The 23,532-nt window shown below is 41.2% G+C and overlaps 1 protein-coding gene across 2 annotated transcripts in view; it reads right to left on the bottom strand.

Annotated features, from left to right (window-relative positions):
* GLI2 (GLI family zinc finger 2) overlaps positions 1–23,532 on the bottom strand; it is a 1,057,303-nt gene that overhangs the window by 143,760 nt on the left and 890,011 nt on the right. For both annotated transcript variants that reach the window (XM_069224622.1, XM_069224623.1), the window contains one exon: positions 20,329–20,434. In XM_069224622.1, coding sequence (XP_069080723.1) covers positions 20,329–20,434 — 106 coding nt within the window. The remainder of the gene's footprint in view (positions 1–20,328; positions 20,435–23,532) is intronic.

The following is a 23,532-nucleotide window of genomic DNA, read 5'->3' as shown; positions in this document are numbered from 1 at the left end:
CATAGATTGTATTGTCGAAGAGTGCAGTGTCTTGAAGTGTCGAAGAGTGCAGTGTCTTGGAGTAGAGTGTTTAGAGTGAAGTGCAGTGGCGTAGTGTGGCATAGAGTTAAGTGGCATAGAGTGGGGTAAAGTGCCTTAGAGTGGAGTGGCATAGAGTGTCATAAAGTGAAATAGAGTGTCATAGAGTGGAGTTACATAGAGGGGAGTAGAGCAGAGGGACATAGAGTAAGGGGCTAAACGAGTGGAGGGGCTTAAAGTGGAAGGGCTTAGAGTGGAGAGGCATTGAGTGGAGTAGAGTATCATGTGTGTTGAAGACTGTCATAGACTGGACTGTTGTAGGGTAGAATATCGCAGAGTGGAGTTTCATAAAGTGGAGTGTTATAGGTTGGATGAAATTTGCATGGAGTGTAGTAGGGTGGCATAGACTGGTATAGAGTGGTGTCACAGAGTAGATTGGAGTGAGGTAGAGTGTAGTAGGGTGGAGTGTCACATAACGGAGTGTTGTAGAGTGGACTGTTGAGTGGAGTAGAGTTGTCTAGAGTGAAGTGGCATAGAGTTGTAGAGTGGAGTGGCATAGAGTGGTGTAGAGTGTCAGTGTGTTGTGGAGTGGAGTAAAGTGGAGTGTTGTAGAGTGGAGGAGAGTGGAGTGTCGAAGAATGGAGTTTCGTTGGGTGGAGTAGAGTGGCCTACAGTCAAGTGACATCAAATAGAGCAGAGTTTCATAGAGTGGAGTATAATAGAACTGAGTAGAATGGAGTGTCATTGAGTGCAGTGTCATTAAGATGAGTGTTTTAGAGTGAAGTGGTGTGGATTGGAGTGGAAAAGCGTGGAATGGAGTAGAGTGGCGCTGAATGGAGTAGAGAGGCATTGAGTGGATAGGTCGGCTTACAGTAGAATGGAGTGGAGTGATGTAGAGTGGAGTGGCATCAAGTGGAGTAGTGTATGTGTGGTGTGGTAGTGTACTGCTATTATAGACAACACATTTTCAATCAAATTGACAATTACGTTTGTACAGATATACATTTTACTAAGAAAACAATGCAGCATACAATGTGAGGCAATCAGAACACACATAGGGCCTGATTCTAACTTTGGAGGACGGTGTTAAACCGTCCCAAAAGTGGCGGATATACCACCTACCGTATTACGAGTTCCATAGGATATAATGGACTCGTAATACGGTAGGTGGTATATCCGCCACTTTTGGGACGGTTTAACACCGTCCTCCAAAGTTAGAATCAGGCCCATAGTGTACTGATTTGTTTTGATTCTATTAAAAACATTTACTTCACACTTCAGGACTACAGAAAATGTGCTTTATTTGTGCTTTTCTAATGCTGGTATATTCTGAAATATTTGCACAGCTCATTTACAGACATTTACATTTTGTTGTCTGCTAGAAAGAGCCTTTCCTTTCCCGGCCCCAGACCGTCAGATAAAACCTCAAACTTTGAAGTCAGACAATGAAAAGTAATCACTGAGCTCCCTCAGAAGACAGAGCCTGACATTTGACCAATGTCTTTCAATACACAGCAAATGTGACAAGGACAAAATGTAAAGGTGTGTTTTCACAGAAAGTGAGCACTTGTGAAGAAAACAGTAAATAGGCTATGCTTCATGGAAGGGACAAAGAAATGCTGGTTAGCCTAAACAAATAAAGCCAGCGAACAGAAAGCAAGCAAATGTGAGTTACAAACCACAAAGCCAATGATAAGCAATGGGTGGAACGCATTCTTAGGCCGGCTTTCAGAATGTCCCCAAGAAGTCTTTAGCAACCAGACAGCTTCACTGTCATGCTAGGCTTCAACCCAATAAAAAGATCCTATTTCCACTGTTGGTGGAAATCAATCTTAAGTTTGAATTTCTCTGACATGTGGAAATTGGTGTCTTGTTTCCAACAGAGAAGTAGAATATTAAAAAGTACTGTTCAGGCTTATGCGACATCACATCAGGTATCTCTGGTCTGTGATATATGCTATGTAGATTGTGTTGAAAACACAATCTGATGTTAGCAACTGTATCTCATTCCTATGAGTTATGTGTTAAGTTTAAACAGATACTGATCCTTGAATTATTAGATTTTAAAGCTGTGCACTCTATGCCGTTTACCTATCACAGTGTCAAGACAATGCAAACAACAAGCAGTGGCAAAGTCAATAGTAATGCCCGTAGTAAGTATGTCATGTTTTTGAATGTCTATGTATTGTACAAAAAGATGGCAAGCACATAAAATGTAAAGTTAAAGTAGTGACTTGGCATCCCAGGCACACCAACCACTAAAGTGCACTCCTTTTTATGCAGCTGTATACATGTAATCAAGCAAAATACTGTCACTCAGTGCATACTGGCAATTGATGAAGGGGGCAGACCCACTGTCACATGTATGCGTTGGTGGGCAAAAGTAAAATAAGAGTGAAACCTGAACATACCAATGGACGAAGAACACTGACCATAAGCACAGGCATGTGTGTGTATGTGTATCGAGATTAATATTCAATATTCATTAAAAAGAGGCTAGCAAAACCTAAAAATTACCGTACATCCTGAGGAAAATTATGCAATGAAAGCACATTTTATGTACTGGTGTAAGCTCAGAATCAAACCTATGGTTGTGATTATGACATTGGTGGCTAGAATACTTTGTCACAAACGTGACGAATATCCCGCCTGCCATTTTACAAGTTCTATAGAATATAATGGAACTTGTAATACGGCGGACGGGATGTCCGTCACCTTTGTGACAGAGTAATACCAAGGTTGTAATCAGGACCTACATTTTTTATTTCAGAAAACCCTCCACTTCCATTAGTTAAGAAACAGAACTGTGTCCAACAAAAAGGAATTTGCACTTAGAAGAAACAGTTCATGCAAGAAGTTCAAGGACAAACAAGGGAAAAATTGGCACTAAAGTTGGCAAACTATGGCCCACATTTACAAGAATCTGGCGCATCAGTATTGATGAGCCAGGTTTCTTGTGTCCCCTCCCTCACGCCGCCTAACAACACCGTGGGTGTGCCGTATTTACAATACGGCACACCATGGCGAACGTAAGGCCAAAAGCGTGAAACTTTTTGATGCTATTGTGATGCTTTGCTGCACCAGCATCAAAAATGTTGACGCTAGTGTAGCAAAGTGCAAGAAGACCCACTGATTTCAGTGGGCGTATCCTTTTAATGCTTGCTTTGAGTAGGCGTTAAAAATGACGCCAAAGATGCCACAATGAAATCTTGTAAAATTCATTATGCCATTTTTGTGGGCCTCCTAACGCCGGAAAGCCCCACTTGCATACATTATGCCTGCGCAAGCATAATATGGCACAAGAGGTCGCAAAGTGGTGCAATGCAGGCACTGCCCCACTTTGTCAATATGGCACAGCGATTTTTGGCTCGTTGAGCCACATCAGCGTAAACAAATGACGCTATTGTGGCGCAAGGAGGCACTAGGACCTTGTAAATCTGGCCCTATATTTTTACAGTTTTTATCTGGAAATGCTGCTTTTAGACAATGTTTGTTGTCCTCTATCACGACTCATGGCTATCATAATATTAGAGGTTCAATTGCAGATTCTTCAGCTCCTCACAAATACAAGAGAAGTCCTGCTTCACTGAGTTTGATGATTACCAGCCAAAGACGACACAGGTGAGCAGAATGAGAACAGGTCACCTTCGGCCACACGTTTTTTTGTTTTTTTTTTTAATGTAGAAAAAGATGCACAGCTTAAAGTTTCAACAAATACAGAAAAATAAAAAAATATGAAAAAGCACCTGAGCTAGGTACCAGTGTAAATGAAGCCCTTCATTCGATCCTTGACATATACATTGCTCCTGCAAAGTAAGGTCTTTTTGCCGTCTTTCAAGGCACACGAAAATAAGTCGTGTTTATGCATTTTTAGTGAAGAGCAGCGACCTTTAAACTTCAGTGACTAAGTTCAAATTGATTTCAAATTATCCAGGCAGTGTAACTTGAAACAAGACAAAGCAATGGCTGAAGCATGTTTATCAGTGAGATACCAAGTGAAGTGACCGTTCTCTTGTCAGCCACGGAAAAGGACTGGACTGGCTTCCGTTGATTTTAGAGATGATGTGAGGGCACCGGTCTTAAGGAACATAAAGGCGGCCACTCACCACTGAGACTTGTGGGAAACAAACAGGTGTCACAATGAATGATGTGGTGGAAAACACTTTCCGACCAAACATGAGATGGAAGATGGCTATCTGTCCCATCTTTAAAAATTAATGTCAGAGTAGGAGTCTGTGTTCCCAAAGAATGCTTCACTCATAGTGCACTGCCACAAATGCTAAAAGCACTTTGTATACAGGAGGTAAAATGAGTCTGGTTGCAGGGTACTTTGAGAATGAGGTCATTCGCTCAGAGTTCCTACAAGGACTCACTGAACTTTGGTAGCCATTTTGAAAACCCGGTGCTTACCATCCATCCAGTCACTAACCCATTCAACCAACTATCGCCCAAATTCACACAGTGTACATCCATAAAGCCAGACATTGCCCCACACTTGTGTCTCTGTCTGTCATTTTGTCCAAGCATCTGTCCATCGAAAGAAATATCTGCTGGGACCCAAAGCTTGCCATCAAGGGCGACCTCATAACATATTCTTTACTCTGTTAGATTTCAGGCATCTGCTTAGTTCTACTGTCTCTCCTAATATACATCACTGTCGTGAGTCGCCCCCACCAGCAGACAGAACCCTGCTGGGCCCTGCTCGACAGCCATGACAAAATAACTGGTCCCCTCATTATGTTATATGCAAACAATGATAAAGAAGAATGTATAGAGGTGTCACTGCGAACAATCAGGAAGCAAACCTTTGACACCAAGCAGCAGGCAGATAATAAGGCCCCACGGCTGACAACAAATGAGACTACACTTAATTTGCTGTGCAGCGTTCATATAATTGGATACATTTGGTGCAGGCAAGAGAAAAAGACAGCTCAGATATGGTAGTGATGAATTAGGGGTCCTCTGTCAAGCTCAAATCACATTAATCAAAAAGCCAAAGCTCAGAGACTCAATTTGTCTTCCCAATATTACCCGCTCCTGACTCCTTTGATAAATAGCATGGCATCCAGGCTTATTTTTGTTCCTGCACCTCAAATACTTCAGCATCCGTGCAGGCCGCCTCCAAATACAGACTCCTTATGATGTGTTCATTAATATGTGTCAGCGTAACAGAATAAGCTTCAAGAAGGCATAATTCACGTCCTCATTCCGGCGCCATCATCCATAGCCTGCCTTCCAACCCAATAATAACATGCTTATGTGCAGCCAAGTAAGTACCCATGGGTTAATAAACACTGCAAACAACTGGTGTTCATAACATTCAACAATCAGTGGTCTTCAACCTATTGACCTCGAAGGACTACTGGCTCGGCCAATCTGCAAGGCTTTAGACTTGGAGCATGAGGATCCTAGCAGCAGATACATTAATCTGCTGAGTCACTAGTGCATTTCTGGCTAGTTAATGAATCTATAATTTGAACCATAACATTTGATATGGTATAGGTATGTAAAAATGTTTGTGTGGACACTTGTTCATAAAACATTCTAAAACAATAAAACAATTACAATACAATATAATCTTTAAAAAAAAACACATACAAACCCTCCCAAGCAGCACAACTTATTCTAACCCATCCTTAAAACTCTGCTTAACAGTAAGTATAAAATATGCAAATCCTACTGAAACATCAAGGTAGTCCGCGCATTTCAGACAGGAGACCAACTGCCTCCAACCTTCAAAGTTTTGATATAACTTGAGGTTTAAAAACGTAAAACGGTTAGAAATATGAAAAACACAGCCCATAAGTACATGAGGTAAGGAACATTTTACATTCAAGGAGCACGTACAGAATCCACGGCAATACCGGACAGCATTAAACCAATTAGTGGTCGAAAAATTTGGTTTGCTCTCTACCTTCACTAAACAACATTTTGTAGCATCCAGGCTACATTTCTATCCTGCAATATATAATTTCTCAAACCACTGTCAATCTATTAGCTCTCGCTTACGTCACCAATAAAGAACCTGCAAGGATTTAAGAAATTTTAAAATAATTGTCAGAAAGTAAATGGCTCCTTTGATGGGACTGTGGATAGACTTGTCCTGAGAAGTTCAATATGGCGATAAATATATTTTTAGGTCTGATTCAGTGTTGGGGACATGGCTCCTCATAGCAACGGAGTACCCTGATCACAAACACTTGGTCCACCTGCTTGATTTAGAGTCAGGTGGACCGTAAGTATTTCATTGATGGAGCCCCTGTTGGCTTGAGGCGGAATACTTCCCCTGATGACCCTGTATTTTGACACTGAACTCTAGAGCCACAACTTTGACCAGTTTAACTGTCACAGGGCCCTGGATGCACAGTGGTCAGACTCAGATCTACTTATGGGTGAAACGTAGACTTGAGAGTCATAGGAACATTGCATAGATGAGATGAGCAGTGACTGAAGATGCATCTCCTAGCGAAATACACTAATCCTCACTTACAATCCTTTGGTGCCCATTTCAGGTAAATCCCTATACATATGTACAACATCTAAAAACTGGGAACTTTATTTTTCATTTTTAAATTTCCTTACTTTTAATACTGTGGGTAAATACTCTGACGGATGGGCTATGGCATACTTTGAGAGCCAAGAAGATGATTTTGTCAATTTTCTATACACACTATTAAAATTGCCATATGGTTGGTGGTTGTATAAACATAACATAACATAACATAACATAACATAACATAACATAACAATTAATAACATAATTATTTGTAAAGAACATGTTCAACAAGAAGAGCATCCTAATATTGAATAACAGATGTTTATTTTACCAACTCAATATTACTAATTTTAACAACCTTTGAAGGCTCATACTTATATTACTATTAACACATAGCTTTATTTGTTGCATCTTTAAACAGCTGCAATGGCCTCTTTTTTTAATGATCTTTATTGACTTTACATGTTTAATACGATCATTCACAGAATAGCAGCAGAAACGCAGGACATTGAAATCAATCTGTTCAAACATTAAAACATATTAAATGAATGACCCATCCCCCATCCCATACTTCTGCTTGACATTTTCTCGCTATACCACTCAGAGAGTGCAAAATAACAATCATAAGACATCATCATTTTACATTTTGGCTAGGGATAGAATTAGACGATTGGACAGTAGATCCTGTCGTATGTGGGTTATGTAGGTCAGCTATCATAGCCCTTCAAGCCTGGAGGTCATCCTTTAGTTTCGTATCCCTTGGGACATGTGTCATGCAAATTTCTTCCGCAGTTAATCGATATATGACGGGGGATTGCCTTTATCCATTTTATGGCCATGCGGCGTTTAGATACCTAACAGGATACATTTTCTACTAAGTCTTTTGCCCTTGGGGGAAGGGATCAGTACCAGTATCACTTGTCAGATCTCTAGAGGTAACCTCCATCCAGAGAACCTACTAAGATTTTCGAGTACCAATCGCCAATAGGAAGAGAAGGCTGCACCCCCCCAGACCATGTGTAGGAACTCAGCCACCGGTTGCTGACACCTGGGGCAACTATTGGAGCGGGTGTGCTAGATTACTCTCAGAGTTTTGGGAGAGAGATAGGTTTGATGTATATAATTGTACTGTATATGTTTAAATCTGGCTCTTGAGCTAGCTGTTCCTCCTGGGGATACGCCACGAAATGGCCTACTAATACATTTCAAGTGAGAATTGAAAGCTCTCCAACACATTTACCCTACTGACACTCAGCTTTATATGAAAAAAAGCTTCTCCTGAGGACACTGTGCACCTAGCTGAGACCATAGGAAAAATCCAAGGCACGATAAAGTTGCACTATCTCAAACTAAACTAATAAAAACGAGAATTCCTGTTAATTTCCCAACTCAAACGTTCTACCCCTGCACAAAGCAGGCTAACTGCTCTAGATCTGCTAGTGAAAAGCTCTTCTCATAATAAGGAGTTAAACACTTTCTTCCAAAAGAATTCAAGTCCAAGCCTTAGTTAATTCATGGGCATGCTCTCCACTCTGGAATCTCAACAACACATTTTCCCTCGAAGTAGCCATGAACGCAGCAGCTAGACTGGTCATCCAGAGAAGTTTTAAGGCATGAGCAAAGTGGGCTCTGGTCCAGGGCCCCAGCCCTTCAGGGGCACCCCTTATTGAGCCAGCTCTGTTTTGCAGAGGGTCTTGCCTTGATGGCCTTGAATAATTCTTAAACATTGTTTTAAATATCGTTTCCCTTTCATGTATTTTTAATGTGGGTGATGTGCGGGTCTATAACAGACATTTTGCAGAGAAATACTGTGTTTATGACACATGTAACATCCATTAAAAAGGTTTCTTTTAGCTCAAAACACGACCTCACTTATGGAAATACGGGAGGGTATCACTGAGATTATTTTCAGTAATAATAGCAAGCAGCTGCTGTGTTACAATATTGAAAACACTTCACTAGCCCTGAATATTAGATGTACATAGGTTTAGAATTTGGACAAGTGTGTCTGTTTACTGTCAGTGACATGGGCAAAGAGGGCATGAAGGAACTGAAATTGGATCATAAAATCACAACTTTTCTGAACGGGGCCCCCAAAATATGTTTGGCCCCACGACCCCAAAATCCTAAAGATGTCCCAGTGGTCACCAGCTCTAGGACTGAAATCACTAAACCGGCACCCAGCTTAAGGCAGGGGTAAACTGAAGTTGGCTTTTCCATTTCAAAAAGCAATATGTGGTGGAACAAAGAATTCCCTAGCCTACAAACGAATCTAATCGCCTAGCCCGAAACTGGCCACAAGCATCAACAACGGAGTTTGAACACCCCAGACATGGCAGTCTTCTACAGGTTGCGTTCTCACATTAACTAAACTGCCTATTGCTGCAACAGCACACCAACAACTAACTGATCTCTCATGGCCTCCAGGCATCTGAGCTGGCAAAGCTGGCTCCGAGAATACATTCACTTCACCTCTCTGCACACTCACTGCAGTTCCACAGACTTTAAATTCTCTTTCTCCGCCACAGTGCACCCCACTGGCCTTTTCATTGGAAGTTCATGAACATGGAGGAAAGTGAACCTCTTGCTTTATTTGCTGTAATAAAATTCACAGTGTAAAGCGTTCTGTCACTTTAAATACACAACTACACAAGAACAAGGCATCCTAGACTGTGGAGCTTACCTAAGATCTGATGATTCCAGTAGACCTCGAAGTACAATCACAGGGCCGGATTCACAAATCGTTACTATCAGTGGGTGCAACTTACGCTTGCAGTGCTCCTCACATTGTGAATCTAAACATAAGGCAGGAATGAACCTGTCCTTTTCCTGGTTTATGCCTTTATATAAGAACTACTGCAACCATGAAGCACAGGTGAACCTTTCCGAGTCGGGTTCCTTAGTCTCTTCATTAAACACTTCATCCACAGCGCACGCATTTAGGGCCATATATACAAACACTTTTTCCCATAGACACAGAATGGGTAAAACCCTTTGCTACATCTGGCCCTTAATGCCGAGCACTCGCACAGGGCTTTATGTCTGTATCTTGGAGAGAATATTGTATAGCATCCGTACAATTCTGTATTTTGCTGAGAATTGATGGTGGTTCGTTCAACTAAACTGTTGACCGTTCACTAAATGACAAACTATTGCGAACAATTTACTAGTCCTTACTAGCTGTCATTGCAGCGAGTCTCTGGTCAGTCAGTCCCCTGTGGCAATAGTTACAGCTACTTTCTTTGCCTGATATACTCTTATACTAAAACACAAACCACTTCACGAGCCTGAAACACACATAGGCTAGACTGCATTGAGATACTGTTTCGCACTGATTTGCATATTGTAGAGATGGACTATTCTGCTCCATTTTAATGCATTAATTTTTGCAAAGGCCAGTGATGTTTTGCAGCAGCACAAATCAGATGGCCGATTAAATGAAAAGAGACGTAACATAAGACTTTAGCCACATCTATGTATATCCTTATGTTACACCTTTTGGAGGTATTGACTAACCTTCCATCCCCAAACAGGTTTAATGTATGGCTGTCGTTAGGAACTGTCTCATGAGTATGCGATACAATAATAAATGCCTGTACAGATGTTTTCCAAGCACTATGATTGCGTTATTCCAATCAACGAGTAAGTAACCTAGGGCTAGGAAATGTGACATATTTCTAAATTAACTTTTGACACTTTTCTTTCTTTCACTTAAAAATATGTTTACCGATTAGTTCCTTTAAAACCCACCCCAGTGATAAGTGGCGTGATTGGCGCTCCTTCGTCCACTTTATGTAGCTGTTACATTGGGACCCTCCAGCTGCAACTTAAGTCTGCAGGCAAGTTTGAAGGTAAGTGTGAAAAAAGCACTTCGACATATTTGTAAAGACCAACAAAGTTACACCTGAGTTGGGGTGCATCACAGTTGTTTTGGTATTTCCGTGATCCCCCCCTGATAGACTACTGGGTATGCTCATAAGAGAAACTCAAGAGAAAACCTGAGACTTACGTGCCTAAGATACACACACATGCATAATGTGTACAAGTTTCTTGATTTACATTTTTAAAAATGTTTGGTGCTATAGTGTAACTGACATGAAACTAAACGACTCCAATTTTAAGGCAGAAGTGAATCGTATGTATTTTCAGGCCCATTGTTCTAACTGATTTTTTGTCTTCATGAAGGTAAATTAGCACCACAGCGCCTTGACACGGGCATGTGCATAGGGTGTTATACAGGTGTGACTGTGCACTCACCCTGATAGCATTTTTATGCAGGGAAACCACACAGACTACAGCATAAAGAAAAGAAGCAAACCAGGACACAATTTGCTTATTTGTACTATAGTGCTAATAGCACCTTGTGCGAATGAGCACACCCCCAGAAAAATAGTACCACATGGACAAGTGTAGATAATTTGGCCCATGTACTTGTACAGCTTTCTTGGAGAGATACCTCAAGTTCTTAACAGGTTCTGCACCATTTACACGACAATACATGATTTTAAGGAATGTTTTAAATTTACCAACCAAAGACAGATGTGATAACATCGACGGACAGTAATGCACAGGTTTGTGCAGGCTTGTTACCCACACGCTATCTTTATCCCGGGGTTGTTTCTGCATCTTATAATTAACACAGCTCTTAAACATCCCTAAAGACCGTGTAATCCCCTGAATGAGAGTTCACAAGGGGGGACGTGAGTTATCAACCCAAGAAAGCACATAAGGTGCCTGCCCTCGGGGAAGACAGACCGCGCCCAGGATCAGTGATGGGGTCACTGGGGAAGAAGGATCCAAATTTTAAGGAACAACAGGGAGGACTTCCATTTAAAGAGAGAGAATCTGTAGGAGGGGGAGGGCAGTACTTCATGAAAATAGACTGAATTAAAGTCTGTTGCATTGTTGAATGTCGCGTTCACATGACGGGTGAAATCTTTTCAGATTTTAAAGCAAAAGCACAACTCTTTGGTCCACAATGGACGAATCCATGCTAGATTTTTAATATAAACACAAGCAATCTAAGGGATTCCCATTAGGGTCCATTTACAACGGTGTGATTGTGTGGCCAAATTATGCGCCTCCTAATTACTGCAGGTTCAGAGTGAATTAGCTGCTGTGCAATTTACACACGATTATGGCTTGAAAACCTCAGAATGAAGGCTAACACAATAGTGTCTAGTGTTTAGCCTTATTCTTTGTGCTTTAATCAGGAGCTTAGATTCACCATATTTAAATTCACCCCATATCGATATCTTGGATGTCCAGCATGAATCTGATTCTCCGGGCCAGTAAAGGACAACCCAGGTATAAAAGATCTTAGATGACTGTTCTGAGCTGAAACTACCAAGACAATCCTGTGGAAAACACAATACATACAAAGGAAGGAACCCAAATGTACTAAAGAATCTGCAAATTTCCAAAATACCAAAAAATGAAATGGGACCACTACTGATAGGGCAAGTTGATCTTAGAAAGTAGTGTCACCTTGGTACTGTGTAACAGAGTTTGGCTTTTCTCTTTTTCATGTTCATTCTTAATTTTTTGACAAAACTGCAAGTGAAGAGTAAATATTTTCGCGGTAGGCCAAAAATGATACCATAAAGGACCATTGAATGTTTGGATACATAGATACAGAATGCAGATAAAGGCCATTAGGTCAATCTAGCCTGAGTGTAGCTTAAGAACTATTCTACCAGCTTCAACTCCTAAACTATGCCTAGTCTCCAGCCCGGATCTATCTACGAGCTACAGGTAGGATTTGTGCACTGGGATTGCATCTCACTGCACAGATTTAACTCATTGCTTTCAGTTTTTATTACAATTTTACAGCTACCTATCAAGTATTATGTGATAGGATTTTAAAGGCACAAACACTTCCTTCTACAATGTTGTAGAGAACAATGGCTTTAAATTTAAGATGGTAGGTAACACACAAAAGAAGTGCTAGGTTCTTGGTTAAAACTGATGTTTACAAATGTAACCAATAAAAATAGACCTTCTATTAAAGTGGTTTTAGGCCAGGCTTTGTCATTCCCAACGATGTGGGTGCCTCCCTCTCATTTCAGCTTAAGGCTTTGATGATGTATTTTAGCCATGCTGTACAACATCACAGCTGCTGTGGTTGAAAAAAAGAAAAGCATTGGCAAAGCAAATAGGACTAGCATTGGCCACCAGCTTTCTGGCAAATCTTGTTTTTGTACAACTTTATTATTCAGGAAGCTGTCGACCCTCACCAATCTTAAATAAATAATAAATAACACTGCCTAAAGAAACTATTTTGTGTGTGAATGTGCGCCATGTGAAAGGGCAGCATGCCTTAAGTAATAGTGAGTCTGACAATGGCTTAAATGGGCTGACACATTGCTCCTTAATGCATGCTGGAGTGGGTGTAAGAAAAATGTGAATGACTCAGCGACAGACTAATGGAAGAAGTCTTACTGAAAACCCCTATAAGTAAGTAGGTTATAGATATAATTTATGTGAAATCAAAAAGTATTACAGACCAAAAAAAATCCATTCCACATATCACTGTCTGACAGCCTTTGAGAAAGAAGGCGTGAAAGAAAAACACAAACCAAGAAAGAAAAACAGATAGATAGAGCAAAATAGATAGAGCACATTGATTAGATTATATTTAGAGTTCATGTAAACTGAAGGCAAGCAAGTTAGAAGGCAGTAAGAAAGAACGAAAGAAAGAAAAAATAATGAAAGAAGGTAAAAGAAGGACAAAGAAAGAGAAAATAAAAAGTAGTAAGGAAAGAAGGAAAAAGAGAATGAGGAAGGAAGAAAAGAAAACGAAAGAAAAGGAAAAAAGAAGGAAAACACTGAAAAAGGAGGAAAGAAGTTATAAGAACACAGGTAACAGAAAGAAGGAAAAAGAAGGAAAAATGAAGGAAAGACACAGGAAAGAGGAAAAGAAGGCAAAATAGGGAAATAAGAAAGAAAGGGAATAGAAGAAAAATCTATTGAATGTATACAATAATTAACATAGTGGCAAAAGTGCTGCTGTATATTTATTTGTAAGTAACCATCTTTTTATTTATGTCACACATTATTGTCTGAGTCCTTTTGTTTATTTAATTTTGTGTCTTTTTGAATTTCATGTCTCCACCCACCAATTTGATTTATTTGCAAAATAAATGTGATTTTAATATGTTTTATGGATATTGTCTCTGGGCATAATTGTTTATGCCAGTAAAAACGTATACATGTTTGGTTTAGGGACTTTTATTCCTTTAAAGCAGTCTTCTCCAACAAGTAGCTCGTAAGCTACTGGTAGCTCTCCAGGTACCTGTAAGTAGCTCCTTTGTGTGCAGCAAAGCTCACTAAATTAGACGTTTTTGCTAGGTTGAATTCACACATGTATACCGAATGTTTAGAGACAAATGGCTGAGTTTTCAAAATATATTTTAAGCTGATATTTCACTGGTAAATAATGAGGAACTGGGGAGACCTATTACTAATGTTATTATCTTTTTGCCTGGAGCATTGTAGCTATGGCTGTTATGCATTACCCACAAAATGCCATTTCGCAGGAGTATTTTTTTTTTTATTGTAAGTAGCTCTTATTATAGAAAAGGTTGGAGACCCCTGCTTTAAAGCATTATGTACCCCTAGCCCCTATATATCCATAGTTTTCCCTTTTGTTTCTGTAATACTAAACACAAACACAACACTGAAGAAATAAACAAAAACAGTGCCACTGAAAGGAACTACCCTGTGTGTGAGTGTGCTCCCTTTGAGAGAGCACAATGCAGTTGCTGACACTGAAGTTAGCCAGTGGTTTAAGTAGGCTGACCCATTGCCCCATGCTGTATGCAGCAGTGCATGGAAGCAAAATGTGAAGGACACAACAACAGACTAATGAATGAAGAGAGGTGGCTGAAAGGCTCTTTAGATAAGTATATTATAAACATAATGTTAGTAAAATCAAAAGATCTTGGCTAACACCAGATCTAAAAAAGAAGAAAGAGTTGCACAGCTGCTGCTTCATTTGGTATGAGCGTGCATGCATTCAACATGCATGCGCATGCCTACAAAAGGACACAGGTGAAAGTGCTCTTTTAAAACTTAGCACAAAAGCACTTAAAAAAATATAAGTGAATAAGAGAGTTGCAGGAGTGGGTTTAGGCGAGTGGGTGATGGGTGATGAAGCAGCAGTGGAGTGAGTGGGAGTACACAGACGAAAGAGTAACATGGAGTGGAGGGGCAGAAGCTCATAGGTGAGAGAGCAACACAAGTGGGGGTTGGGAGAGATGCATATGTAAGAGAGAGAGCAACGTTGAGGGGGACAAATACATATTGGGGAGATAGCTGGAAAACACATGCACCCACATGGAGTGCTTAAGCAAAAAGAAAAATGTAGTTCCCTAAAAGCGAGTAGAAGAAGCACAGCAAACAGCCAATCAAAGAGATGGTAAAGAGGTGGTGCTCCAAGGGGCGTGCACAAGATAAACAGGCTGAAACAAGGAAAACCATCCAATCGAAAGTAGGAAGAAAAAAGTGACAATAAAGACCCCAAGTGGGAAGCAATGGGCAGCCTGCAAACTCCTGTATGTTTTTGGTAAGCCCATAGTATGTCTTTCATAACGAGACAGCGTGCGCTGCCATTGAGGAGTGACCTAAAAAAGGCAATTTGCAGTTGTCGCAAATAGAGTACAATAGGTTTGAGATGTTTAGTCAGGTCAGTTCAGATTCGAACAGGTCTGGGATATAATGTGTTCAAATATAAACTGTATATAAACCAGGACCAGCCTTTCCTCAGAGAGTGCCCCTGGCAAAACCTATTTGAAACTCCTCCTGGTCCTTCTCCTCAACCACTTCCTCCTTCTGTCACCTCCCACTGGTAATCCCAGTGAGGCTCCCGGGTCAGGTTAAGTACATCATTTAAAAAAACACTAAAATCTGCTGGAACACAGTTACAAATTAATTATAGTTCGGACTGAAACATTTGCCAACGCTATCGAGCAGGGAAACAATTATTGGGACAACAGGGTCGGCTGCACAAGTTATGGCATGTGTTCTGTGCTTTGATATCCGTAACAGGTGAATTTAAGTGATTTGTAGTGTTTTAGCCAGAACCATAGCGTAGTTTTTAACTGTGTTTTTAAGTGAATATATATGTGCAAATGAATGCAGATGGATATTTTCTAAAACAGTGATCCCTTGAGTTGCTGATTTCTTGAAATACATAATGTGTAAGAGGGATCAGCCAAATAACTCCCCATTTTAGTTCACCTTGGACGACGAGATCAAGTCAAAAATATTCATAAGATCGTGAATATTGTTTATGATCTTCTTGTGGGAGATTGAGTGTTTTGCTAAGCCATTCCCTGTGTGAAGGTATATCAGGTGTACTCCAGTGTCACAGTATACACATCTTTGGTTATTCAGAACCAATGGAGAAATACTTAAAAGTATGTGAACGTCAGCCTTGCTTCTCTTATGCTCCTGCCAGGGGTCTCGAGAAGATTGGCCCATTCACCTTGGATATACTGACAGGTAACGCAAATCTCCCTGAAGTGATTGTATCAGCTGTAATTGGTCAGGATAATCATTTGGTTAAAGTAGTTTTACATAAGCCCCAGACAAAACATCTATATGAGACCCCGAAGCCAACGGTAGGACAGTATAGGTGATGCTTTAAAGTGTCTGGTGTGCTTGACCCATACAGCATTTCAGACACTGAGAGATCTGTTGGTACTGTCAAGCCTGTCTGTGTTCAGTCAAAGTCCACCCTAAGGACATGGCAATTTTACTTGGCCATCTGCAGTTATGTGGTCCACTATATCTATCCCTAGGGAGAACGAGAATACCAGTATCTAATGCAACCATTTACACGTACATCAATGTTATCACCGAGGGCACCGAAAAGTGCAGCAATAGCCATTTTATTACGAATTTTAAGCAAAAACAAGACCAGGAATTTTGTCAACAGAATGGCCTGCGTGTAATTTTATAACACAGACGTACAGGGGCTTGAGTTCAGTCAAAGCTCCCCACAGGGTGTCTTTATTTGATGAGATCAGGTAGGTAGGTGGCCAGTAAGAGTTTGTGTGGAACATATAAGTTCTGCTACAAGGGAGTCAGATTCCTTCCGACTGAGTGTCTGGCTACAGTTTTCAGGGCTTTGAGATCACCCCAAATACAGGGTATGATGGCCTGGTCTATGTGTTGTAACAACTGCAGCGGAATGGGTAGTATATTCATTTATTGGTATAGTTAAATTGTTAGGTACTGACTGTTTGAACAATCTGGTTCCTACTCCCGAGCACTAGTTGTAGTAGAAAGCATCCCTGGAAGTAATTGGTCATTATGGCTTCTAAAGGTTCAAGACTGTCAGGCGCCATGTTACACAAGCCTGCTCACCAAGTAAAGCGTGGTGAGTGGACTGGGGGAGGGTTATAACATCACATTTTGAATTTTCAAAGGAGCTTCCAGACTAGAGAAGCAGTTCTAAAACTTCTTTAAATTCTGCGGGTCAGCAGGCTGGCCATATTTCTTCTAAATCGGCAGATCGCAACAAGTGTGTTGCTACTGGATACATAACACAAACAGAAGTCTGAATGTGAGCTATTCTGTTAAATGTGAGAAAGCAAACGTCAGCTCTAATCTTGGCTCCTCCCTCTCAGCAAATCGTGTGAACCTGTGCATTATATTTGATTTTATTAGCGAAGGTAAAAGTGGGAACTACCGTGTTCTGTACTAGGAAAAAATGGACAGATGCAGCAGTGATGAGCAAGTGTTTTTCTGCGGGAGATTGAGTGACTCACCCAATAAAAACCTGTGTTCAATCCTATTAACAACTGTAACACATACTATAATGTGTTTAGCTATCTCTAAAACATTAATGTTTTGAAAGTTATGTTCTGTCGTTATGTTACATGGTATGCTATACTGCACTGCTGTCCCTTGCATGGACTTTTCAGTTTTGCACTCCTTGGCTTGCATGTGTGGTCTGACAAATTGTGCGTATGCGGCGTACTCCAGAGAGTTGTGAGGAGTGTGAGTCTGGGAGGTGCTCTGAACCTGCTGGCACAAGGGCGGTTGGTGCTGCACCTCGGGTGGTGGAGTCGCGTCGCAGGAAGGGGGGAGTGAGTGGACCTCTGTTGAGGTGCTAGCAGGCTCAGGGTCCGGTAATGCGTGTGTGGATGACTGGTTCAGGGAGAGGGCGTGGTGTCTCCTAGAAGGATGTGGTTTGTGACGCCTTGAGGTGTGCTCCCAATTTCTTTTTCAGAGGGACATTCTGGCGATACATAACTATGCTCAACGACCTGTTCCGATAGGTTTTGTTTTTTGGATAATTACACTCTGGAATCAGTGTCGTTAGATATCTTGAGACGGTAAGGAGGGGCGGTGCAGGGGGGCCTTGCTGAGGTCGAATGCAGAAACAGTACAGTCCTTTTTGGTGACCTCCCTCATAATTACAGTTGTTCTTTATAAGATTGAACTTTTTCTTCTCATGTTTTCTGTCTCGATACTCGGAGCCAACCACTAATAACATCCTTTCCAAGGGTACTGTAGGAATGTTTACTCTTTAGTTACTTTGGGGTTACTTGCCTTTCCACAAGGAAGATTACTCTTAGGTAGAATTGTTTAGTTACTTACTTTTAGGTGCAAACCCAAGTTTGACAATAAATGTGGTAGTAAACTCTCTGTACAAAACCATCTTCTCTATTAACGTTACTTTTTTCCATAACTGTTTTAAACTAAAAATATCTTGCCTGGAATGTGGAGTCTGTAGCTTTCTTCTTGAACTTCATTAAAAATGTGCATTGGACAGAAACAGTAATTATATGACTTTCTTGCCTTGCTTCAAGCCCTTTCCGACTTAGGAATCAGGGGCCCGTGTTACACACAAGAGTCAATATGCATTGCTGCCAAGTTATCCACGCCTATACATGATGAACTGCTCTGTTCCAGTAATTTTCTCAGCATTCTGGAACTTGTAGTCACGGTTTTAAAGTGGGATAAACAAGACTAAAAGAACAAACCTGGACCGGAGCCGTTCGTCACACATGGACCTTGGAAACTAGGCTGCGCTGACTGTGCTCTAGATGAGGACCCCGTCACTAGAAGGAGGTACAAATCGCTACTAATCCGGATCTTATTCCATTGATGGCTCCTTCCACAAAAGAGTGCATACGTCTGGGCTATCACGTCTATATCAACTGTAGGTGAGCTGTGACTACGGCCTCAGACACGGTTAAGAGACCAAACTCCTACCTGGTGTGTAAGTGATTTAACCACAAATCGTGCAATCGAACAAATGCATGATACATACACGGTACATATAGATTTCTGCAACGTGATAGGGCCTGGCGCTTCACGTCGCAACTAGTATCCGTTTCCACATTCGCAATATTGCAAAAAAAAAATACAATCGTGTACCCCTTGCATGTTTTTTGAGCTTTGTGTGAGAAACTTTGGGTACTCTGCTAAACCCTACTGAGCTATAGAAAATTGGATAGCGCGACACAATAAAGGTTAGAGTTCATTTGTCGTGTTCATTATTCTCAGAAGGATACAAAGAGCGCTCTTGTCCCTTCTTGTCTAAATCTCTTAAAAGAGCGTGTGACTAAAAATGAGACTGGTAAGTGTATACACTTCCATAAAGCAGTATCCACTGAAACCCAGCCATTGTAGACTGTATACATGGTCACATTTTTAGATCTGATATTAATGTTAAAAATAGAAACCACCATATCTTGAGAAATGAATGGTACTCAAAAAATCATCAGCGTCGTAGTTTTGATTATTTATCCAGTGGCAACATTTTAGGGCTTAGAATATTACACTCTCCCTAAAAATGCAGGCTACAAGGACAACTCTTGAAGATGAGATTTGAGCAAAGGTAAGGAGGAGAGAGCATAATTTTACACAGTACAAAAGGGTCAGCACTGCACTGCTCGCCCATTTCATTCAACTTTGTGCTGGGGCAAACACTGCAAAAAGCACAACTGGTCCCTTAACTGGAGAGTTGTGGAACTGAGATTTATATTGATTATCTTCAAACAGGAAAGAGAATGAGAGCATGATATTATAAATAAGTCTACATTTTAGACCAGAGGTTCTTCACCTGTGGACCCCAGATCCCAGGGGGTCCACAACGCCTACTTAGGGTGTCCGCAACTAATTAGAAAATGTATAAAATTAACAGACTAATAAAGTATATATAAAAACAGAAGCAAAATGTAATATTTGAAATTTGAAACCGTTCTGTAGGTGTGAAGACATTTGAAATGGAATCTAAAAATTAAGCTGGCATCCTCAGACTGATTTGTGAAAGTAATGGAAGTACATCAAACATAATATAATAGGGGTGATGGGTTTAGAATTTAGAAACTGTCTACTTTCCCCATTACAATTATGTTTTTGGTTTCTATAATTCTTTGTGATTTCAATAAAATATGTCATTGTCTATTTGTTTGATTAATACTTGTTTATTCATTTTTGGGTATTACTTTGGAGATCAAATGATCAAAATCGCATAGGTCAGAGTGCCTGGCTTCGACTTACATCTCAGTGGGAGTCCCTGTATTCCAAGAACCATTCAGGTGGGTCGGTAATGATTAAGTGGGGGTGCACAGAAGTTAAAAGGTTAAGAACCGCTGTGTAAGACCCTGCTTTGTTTCCTTCCCAAGCCTAAATTATTTTAGTAGAACCTGACAAAGACTCAGAGATCGTAAGGCAATGTTAAAAGGGGGTTCATAGCAACGTACAGAGAAAGAACAAACTAGAGACTTGACTCCTCGGAGAATTGATGTTCAAAGGAGAGAAGTCTATTGAGAAAGACAAGCAGTTCGACTTACCCATGAATGGCGTGGACGGCATGCGGCTCGTAATGGTATCTCCCTTCCTGGTGACGCATGTCGATCGGGAAGGGCACATGGAATGCAGGAAAAAGATGAGGAGCCACTGTAGAAAGAGGAGGGAAAAACAAAAAAGCCAGTTCAAAAGAGCGTTATCTTCGCCAGCCTATTTTAAAATATTTTCAAAGGACGTAAAACTCCATGAATTTCAGAAGAAGTGCCGCACCAGCCGAGGGGAGCCTCATGGTGATCTGCAGTATCACAGGCGCCTGCCGGGCACAGTCGGGATAAATAAGTAATCAAAGTCACTCGCATGGTTCCTACATCTTGCACATAAAAGATCTCCAGCCGTGAGTTTTTTTCTTCCTTTTTGACACAGACAAGGAGGCGGCTGCTCTTTGAACTTGAGAAATTGCAAAAGGAGTCAGGCGGGGAATAGAAAATCACAGCTGGGGAGCGATTTCCAAGTGGGTTGGAGGGGACGGGTGAATCCTTTTCCCAGGATCGGCCCCACTTCTGACACCAGCCCCTCTCACCGATGGGCCCTGGGCGGACCTAATCCACCCGCCAGTTCCGTGTGCCTATGACCTGTAGGCACAGAGGGGGGGAGTCACCTAGGCCGGTGATGTCATAGCTGCGTCACCGGCATCGAGCTAGCCGTCGAGCAGCACGGGGCTCGGGTTGTGAGAAATGGGCCTAAATTGCTCTCACTTGTCACTGCTTGCCATCCGATTGTACTTAGGCATTAGGGGAGATAGTGTCTCTCTGTGGAGAAGGGATTGTACTGGAAACACAGATGACTTAGGGAGACAGAAAGCACCTAGTCAGTGTGATGTTACTCAGAACCCTGGAATTAGAAACCTTTGATAAAGACCAAGTATAGAGCTGAAATATTGTCAATATCAATGACCATACTCACACCCTAAGGGCTAACCAAGGTCACACTAACTTAATTCACCCCACTCTCTCATTTGCAAGGCTGAGAACAGACAGTAAATATTTTCTTTCGACTGCGATAATGAAAGAGTGGTACTTAATGAATGTGACAGTGATGTCACACAGAGTGTGTAATGGACTTTGTGGATCAAAAATTTGCCAATTAACATAGTGTGTACTTTTATAAATACCGACTTGACTCATACATTCAGCTATGTAAACTACATGCGAAGTGCACGGAGGCAGCGCCTTCGATATATCAAGAAAGCTCACTGGATGAATGCCCCCTCCAAGCAGATCTGTTCTTAACCTGAAGGTCACATTTTTCAATTCGAGTGAGTTCATCCAGTCACGAACCCTTACGAGGTCAATAAAATAAGTACCATCGTGTTGCGGAATTAAACTTTCTATTGGATTCAGCAGGTGCCTCGGTATAATTACAGTACTTAATAACGAGTCAGGATAATGGAAAAAACACATAGGTGAATCCTGTTCAACGAACAAAGAAACTCATAGTGGTGTCCAATAGACAGTTACCAGGGTCCTGTCAGGATCTGAGAAGTTCCCAAACTTTTCAAGCCTTTGAAGACATTGTAACTATTGGAAGGAAAAGACTGCTATTTCAGGCCAGACACGTCTAATTTGCAGTAGGCATTAAAGGCCTTCTCCCCATCAGGTCTCTCGAAAGGCTGGTGAGGCAAAGGGATGGACTGCCTTAAAAGCAAAGTAGATTTTTGAGACCTTAGCCATCAAGGAGAACATACAAAGTACTTGAAAGTTAAAGAGGTACCTTTGAACTAGAAGGACCAACGAACATCTCAAAGTAACCAGATGGCGACATAATTGGAAAACAGTTAAACCTGTGTGTTCTTCACGTTACTGTTACATTCTTCCCTTATGCTGTATAACGCTTTCAGTACATTCATTATGCACGTAAAAAATAGTATTTTCGCTTTACTATTATACCTGCTATGAATTTAAACCAAATTGTTTCACTGGTCCTCTTGCTCAGCTGGGACACTTCAAAAAACAATTCAGGAAGCCCACTTGTTTGCCTGATCGTGACAAACACACTTTTTTGGGCAATTCACTCTTAGCCCGCAAGTCGCAGCAACAGTCTTTTTTGCCACAATTCGACTTCAATCCAGAGTATAACTGAAACACTCATTAGCACCGCCACTGGGTGTCACCTTTTAGTTGCAAATGCAGACCTAATGGCTGTGCAAATGCTTTTTGCCAATGTGTTTCAGCATCACCAAAAAAGAGATGCCTTTTGCCAATGCTTGGCAGCATCTGCCAAAAAAAGTGCAAAAACGTGTACACATGCAAGTGTCACCATATTCTGGCAGCCCAGCGTGGTGACATAGACATGTGTTTGTGTGAGAGTGTCACATACTACACGACGAAGACACCATTCTGTTTATCTTTTATTTACCGTTCCAAGATGGTGGATGCCAATCTTACAGCGGTAATCGAAAAATGTTATGTAAACATATACGAAAGTGCATTCTGGAAAAGAACAAGTCGTGCAGCAAATTACTGCTACTGTGCCCTCCAAAAAATGCGATAAAAAAAAAAGACTGGTACCGAAGAAGCGTGAGGGCAATTCTTATCATTGAGGTAAGAGCAACAGAGTGTTGGGGTGGTGGGGTAACAACAGAGGAGTTTGAGGCGGGGAGGCGACAAAAACAAATCCAGTAATGGAAGGGTAGGGAGAACAATGGATGAGGCGGTTGGAGGACGATGGAGCAGAACCATGGCAGAGGGGCAGGTATTTGACAAAGGGAGCAACACACAAAGGAGAGAGGAAGAAAACGTGAACTCCCATGGAGTGCTGAAAGAGAAAGGGAAAAGTTGTTCTCTGCACAGTCGCAGTTTAAGCACGCAAGCCATCCAATCAAAAGCATGGTAAAGAAGCTGTGCTCGGAGAAGGAACAAACACATAAAGAGGAAGAAAAACCATTGAATAAGAAGCAAGCAAAGGAGATTGCCAAGAAAAATTATCAGTGGTAACCAATCTGCTGGCACAAAGCCCACTGTGGTTATCGGCATGGGTCACAACCGATCTTGACAACAGCTAAAAGCTGTATGCAGATGAGACCATAAAACACTAATCAAAACCAATCGCGTGTATGAAAAGAAATAATGAAATGGTCTGATTTGTGAAATTGTAAAGCATTACGATTAATATTCAGAAGATAAAGAGATATAAGCATTTCAGTTGGTGAAAGTTGTGCATAAGTTTACACTTTCGCGCAGCGCAATGGT

This window comes from Pleurodeles waltl, chromosome 3_1, assembly GCF_031143425.1.
Source record: "Pleurodeles waltl isolate 20211129_DDA chromosome 3_1, aPleWal1.hap1.20221129, whole genome shotgun sequence".
NCBI lineage: Eukaryota > Metazoa > Chordata > Amphibia > Caudata > Salamandridae > Pleurodeles > Pleurodeles waltl.
This window is presented reverse-complemented; position numbering and strand designations above follow the sequence as displayed.